At 37.4% G+C, this 5,916-nt stretch overlaps 1 protein-coding gene across 1 annotated transcript; it reads right to left on the bottom strand.

Annotated features, from left to right (window-relative positions):
- Positions 1-1,195: 1,195 nt before the first annotated feature.
- LOC311271844 (hydroxycarboxylic acid receptor 2-like) lies at positions 1,196-5,871 on the bottom strand. The gene is made up of 2 exons (XM_084377739.1): positions 5,231-5,871; positions 1,196-4,122 (listed from the first exon to the last, which is right to left on the bottom strand). Exons 1-2 carry the CDS (start codon positions 5,768-5,770, stop codon positions 3,661-3,663), a joined length of 1,002 nt encoding a protein of 333 aa, XP_084233865.1. The 5' UTR covers positions 5,771-5,871; the 3' UTR covers positions 1,196-3,660.
- Between the last annotated feature and the right edge of the window lie 45 nt (positions 5,872-5,916).

The following is a 5,916-nucleotide window of genomic DNA, read 5'->3' as shown; positions in this document are numbered from 1 at the left end:
CATTTACTCAGTAGTCTTTATCTCTCTCACTGCTCTCACCACTCATGTTTCCAGGAAGCAACATGGAGCTGTTTCCAACAAACAAGCTCTGATATAAGTCCTCTACACTCCCTGCCCAGCACAGAGTTAAGCTTAAGAGCCAGATATGTTTCTCAGGAGGTGAGAAGGTGATAATATGTTAGGACCAGGAGTCTGACAGCTTGTTTTGCAGTTATTATTGGACACAAGTGCAGATGTGGCTTAAAGGTCAAACACACCAAGCAAGTATCAAAACTTTAACCAGATTTTCCGCTAGAAAGAATAGATTTCTAAATCCTGCTGTTGGTTTATAAAGCACTGAATGGTTTCGGGCCAAAGTACATTTCTGATCTGCTGCCACGTTATGAACCATTCAGACCTCTTTAGTCTTGTCTCTTTTAAACCTATTCTATTTAAGCCTGTTTTTCCTATTTCTTAACTTGTTTTAATGTTTTGCTTCTTGATGTCTTCCTACTTGTTTTTAATGTATTTTAAATGCAATTTTTAATGTCTATTATTGCAATTTGCAATATGCCCCTGTAAAGCACTTTGAGTTGCCTTGCCGGTTTTTTAGATTTGGGGGATTTTCTCCAGAACATCATCATCAGGCCAGGAAATATCAGAAAAAACATTTTATAATCAAGGATAATGGGAACAAGAATCTAATGTATGCAGGTTGAATACTCAACCAGGATTAAAACCAGCCTTCTAATGTGAAACTTTCCTAAAAAATGTTTTAAATCAGTCACACCTGTCTGAATCCATGCCAGCTCTAAACATCATGTTTGAAAAAGAAGGCAGGGAAGGCAGTAAAATGCATTGGTACGACTTCTTGGTAAACCAGCTCCTTGAAAAAGACAGTCTTCCTCTGTGTTGATGTCCAGCCGGTCAGGTCCAAGCTACCACAACGAGCCACTTGCTTGCTATACAACTTATAATGAGAGTCAATGTGCTAAGATGTTTACGACCTGGACCAGAAATACGTCGCTTACAACTGACTTAAAATAATGTATAACATTTTTAATCTACATTTTTATGGCAGATTGTACATTTTACTCACTAACTATATCGTATTTACATTGCTCATTTAAAAAAAAAATATATAAGTATATAAGTCTTTTCAGTGAAGGTCCATCTGATTCTTTTTCATGTGGGGAGAGATGGGTCATACCGTATTCATTTATATGGAGAACATCTTTGAGGTGATTCAGAGAACTCCCCATCCTTACACCATGGGATTCATTTTGAAAACCTGTTATTGTAATGTGAGTTTTGCAATAGTGACCCAAAAAATAGCTTTTTGGCAGCTTTTATACAGTTAACAGTATCAGCTTTTATAATTATATGACTTCACTCACTCTAAAAACTACTTAACTACTTAAAACACAAAAGACAAGACAAGTATTTAATGCCACTTGTGAAACAGTCATAAAATGTTGAGTCGGTCCTTGGATGTGATCCCTGCTCTGTGATACATTATGCTACCAAAATGACATACAGTACTATCCTATTGACAACTTCACTCAATTGAGCGATGGCATCATATGCTGCTGGGACTATAAAGCATTTCTTGGGACCTATAACAAAATATAAAAGGACCACATTATGTAAATGTCAACATATAACTAATTCACATAAAAATACAAAGTTTTTATTAAATCCCATTGAGTAGCCGCATAATAATGTTGCTCACATTCACACATGTTGACTTGATTGTTTGTGTACAGATACAATTATTCCTTGTTTGGTCAGTTCACATTGGGCTTGTCTTCTACTACTACAAAGCTTTAGAGCTGAGGATCGCCCTCCCCTCTTTTATTTATCAAAGTCTTTTATGCCAAAAGAGCCATTAATTCAATTATATAATACCCCGAGCTGGACAAGACAGTTGCCTAATATTCCACGACACAGATGTCTTGTACTGTTGCACAGTCATCTCAAACAATGCTGTGACAAATACAAAGCAATGACATATTCTGTGGTAAACAGTGAGGCATCGTTAACAGACACATGAGTAAAATTGACATTCAGTTCAACCCAGAATCAGCAGACCCCAGCTGCTTGATTACTCAAATGAGCAATTATATGTATATGTATTAAAAGCCAGACAGTGACCCACAGACACGACCTAACTCATTGTATTGTTACTAATGATGACATAATCATGGTGAGTGAAACCATTCAGTGATTCATTCAGGTACAGTGTTAGTCTGTTTGAAGACATGATTCATGATTTATATTCTAAGGGGCGTTCAGGAGAATTATACATTTTTGATGCATGTCATTAAGTTGGTGGATTAATGGTTGTCAAAGTGGGATCTTAAAATCTACAGGGGTTTGTGGAGGGGTTGGTAACATAATGAGAAACATTTTCTGTAATTTGACTATAAATTAATTTCCAAGATATTATCCCAGGCAGAAAATATGTACAGTATAATTACACTCATATTGTTCCTCATTATGTATAAACAGTTATACAGTAACAATAATAAATCAATGATAAGCTTCTTGCATGGGCCCTTAGGATTAAGACTTATGTAATAGGGGACTGACCATTGGCCTAATGTGCATCTATTTTGGGGTTATTTTAGTTACTAGTTACATGCAGAAGAAATCCATGTCACTGAATACTGTCTATCATAGCTGTAAAACTTCTGGAGAATATTGTTTCCCCTTTGAGTTCCCTTAGTTTATCCCTATCTGCAGTTTCATAAAAAAAAAATATATATATATATTTGACAAGATTTGAGCACTTTGAGGTGACAAGGCTACATTTTCTCAGCCTTAAGTGATTACGTTAAACACTAATGCTTGTGTGACTGGAAGCTTAGATAAAGGCTGTGTGAGATTGGTACGATCTGACATAGGATTCTTGTTCTTTTTTTTTTGCCTCCAACACTTGAGGGGATTTTTTATAGTCATTACTCATAACTCATTTTTGCTGTCCAAGACAAACAGAGAAACAGATGTGCATACTTTAGCTTAGTGGCATTCCCCTTCAAAAACTGTCCACCAACACTCATATATTCTACACCAGGGCTGCCCAAAGTGAAGCCTGCAGGCCAAAGCTGGCCTACCGTAAGGTTCGATTTGGTCTACCAGATGTTTCCAACAAAAACATTATTAAAACTTAAAATATAAATCACTGTTTATGCTCTTTTATGTTTTGTGAGTTAAAATGTTCTTTAAATATCAACAAACCCATGACGGGCACACTACAGGAAGTCAGTCAGTTGTGGGAAGTTGACAACACAATACCACTTTGTATCTTAACAATTCAATACAGTAGGTGTTTGCTTTTGGCCTATGGACCACCATTAAGGTTCGGTTTTGGTCCTCCAAGGGAAAAAGATTGGGTGCCTTGTTTAAACTATTTCATGACTGTTTCACCTGTTCAGACATTATATCTACAACACTGAAGAACACTTTGAACAAACTGTAACAACCCCCCATATTTACATGCGTATGTATATTTCCATCAATAGAAAATAGAAACATAAATATTCAATGTAAGTCTTGTCTTCATAGCACACTTGACCTTCAGAGTCATCTTTCCTAAAGTAGGTACATTGTTGGGACACACTGTTGGTCTCTACTGTGTAGCGCGTACACTCGCCATCTAGCATCTGCTTTCCATAAATTTCAAATGACGTCATTGGGTGTAGGATGTGATGTGTTTCCTGTTGAACTTTCTGGTGGTACTGTAGCATCTTTCACAAAAAATGGGAAATAATTGGAGAGATAAATAGCCTTAAACTTGGTGCTGCAGAAGCAGTAGACCAGCGGAATCAATAGACAGTCCATATAGGACAGCACCATGAGGCCGTCAAAGGCCACAGCAGCTTTATCCTGGATGCCCTCATTTTGGACGTGGACCCGGATGATCAGCAGAACCATCCTGCTTATAGCGCAGGGCAAGAAGCAGAAGGAGAAGACCACCATGACAGAGGTCATTAAAAAGACAGCTCTCTTCAGCTTGGTTCTATCGCCAACTGTCTTCTTCCTGAGCTGGTTGACAATATGCACTGTGCAGTAGACCAGGATGATGAAGGGGATGACAATCTGGGTAAAGAAGACAATTTCTCGCAAACTGTCCGTCACATCCTGAAATAAAAAAAAAACAATTGTCATTCTTAATTGGTTGGACAGTTTCCTTTCAAATTGCAGTGCAGGAAGAAGTACTCAGATCCTTTACTTAAAATTCAAAGCATCAATAAGACAATGTAAAACTGCCCCATTACAAGTCCTGCTTTCCACGGTATTAAAATTATAATCTCAAAGATTTTTATTTAAATAAATGTCTGTTATGACACAAAAATTGTACGCTTCACACCACAATTTAAGTTTTTTTCAATTGGTAACAAGCATCGGTCAATAGGGAAGCCCTTTTTCAAAACACTTCACACAGTCTGCATTACCAATATACAACTTGGCTCACTCAAACCACCGAAACACTTCATACATGTCTCAAAATAGGCTCATTCCACCATAACATAGGCAACAGTTCTCAGTCAGAAGTCATACATTTTCACTCATTACAAACTGATCTAAAAAACACTAACAACAGGGAGCATTAGATAAATAATGAACTTTTTTAAATTACATACCTTTTCTAAACTCTTGAATACTCTTTTTAAATGCTAGCATGTTTTCTATCCATGAGAAGCGCATAGTAAATGATAGCACAATGACTTTCAAAGTACTGACAGTTGGATTTGTTTAACATTATTAACAGATGCTCTTTTTTTTTTTCAATAAAACAACATTTCACCAGAAAGACATGACATTTCAGAGCAAATCATGTCAATATGTAATTTAAATGTGAACATACTTAAATTAAATATGTTCAACAGACTAGTATTTCTAATGCCAATGAGCGAGGGTAGAAACGTTGAATCGGCTAGTCAACTCGTCGTGCACGTTCCTGGTGTGAACAGTGTATTGCTTAGATGAGAACAAAATAACTATTGATGCTAGCAGTGACACCAAATCTTGCTCACTCAGCACTGTGTTGCCACATGGTCACAACTGTCAGGACTGTAAAGCTGAAAACTCCCAGATGAATCATTTAGTGCTGAAATGCTATGTCATTTCATCCCATATCACTCGTCTCATGCATTTCCCAGATTTTTTAGACCAATGTTGAAAATCTACCAATAACAAACACATTATGACATTTTACAGAAATACACACTGAGCATGTTAACATTACCTTGATCTTGGCATCTTCTGATTCTTTATCATCAGCTTTGTGGCTGTTGCAGCATTCAAAGTTCTGCAACATTGTGGGAACGGTGAGAGGCAGAAGACACAGCCAGATGAGAATCGAGATCTGAGGAGATTTCTTGAGAGCGCTTAAGAAATTCTTTCGACCAGGATGTACCACATTGAAATATCGATCAATGGAAGTCACCGTCAGGAAGGCAATGCTGGCTCCTCGGTTCAAAAACAACATGAAGAGCATAGCTTTGCATACTGCTTCGTTTTTACTCCTCCTCTCCTCGTGGATGAAGTTGTACGCCTTTACGGGCAAACAGAAGAGCAGGAGAATGTTCGCCAACACAAGGTTGAAAAGGAAGATGTTGGTGTTGGATTTCCAGAATTTCAGCTTGAATATAAAGAGGTGGAGGACAGATGCATTCAGGGGCAAAGCCAAGATAAAGATGATAATGATGATAGCTGCATAGAATTTGTACAGAGCCACGTTTGTGGCTTCACAGCCCTCAATTGTCTGGTAACTGGAGTTTGGCATTTTTGTGTTCTTTTCTAAACTGACAAGGAAATCACTTCACACTCCTACAATCAAACAAAAAAAAAAAAATCACACCAAACAAGTTTCTTCAATGTCTAGAGTTGTAATCCTCTTTCAAGTTTTAAATTCCTCTGTCAGTTCCACCG

Source organism: Pagrus pagrus, assembly GCF_965226575.1.
Source record: "Pagrus pagrus genome assembly, chromosome: 16".
In the NCBI taxonomy this organism is placed as follows: domain Eukaryota; kingdom Metazoa; phylum Chordata; class Actinopteri; order Spariformes; family Sparidae; genus Pagrus; species Pagrus pagrus.
Note: the sequence above shows the minus strand (reverse complement) of the source record. Positions and strands in the feature narration are given on the sequence as shown.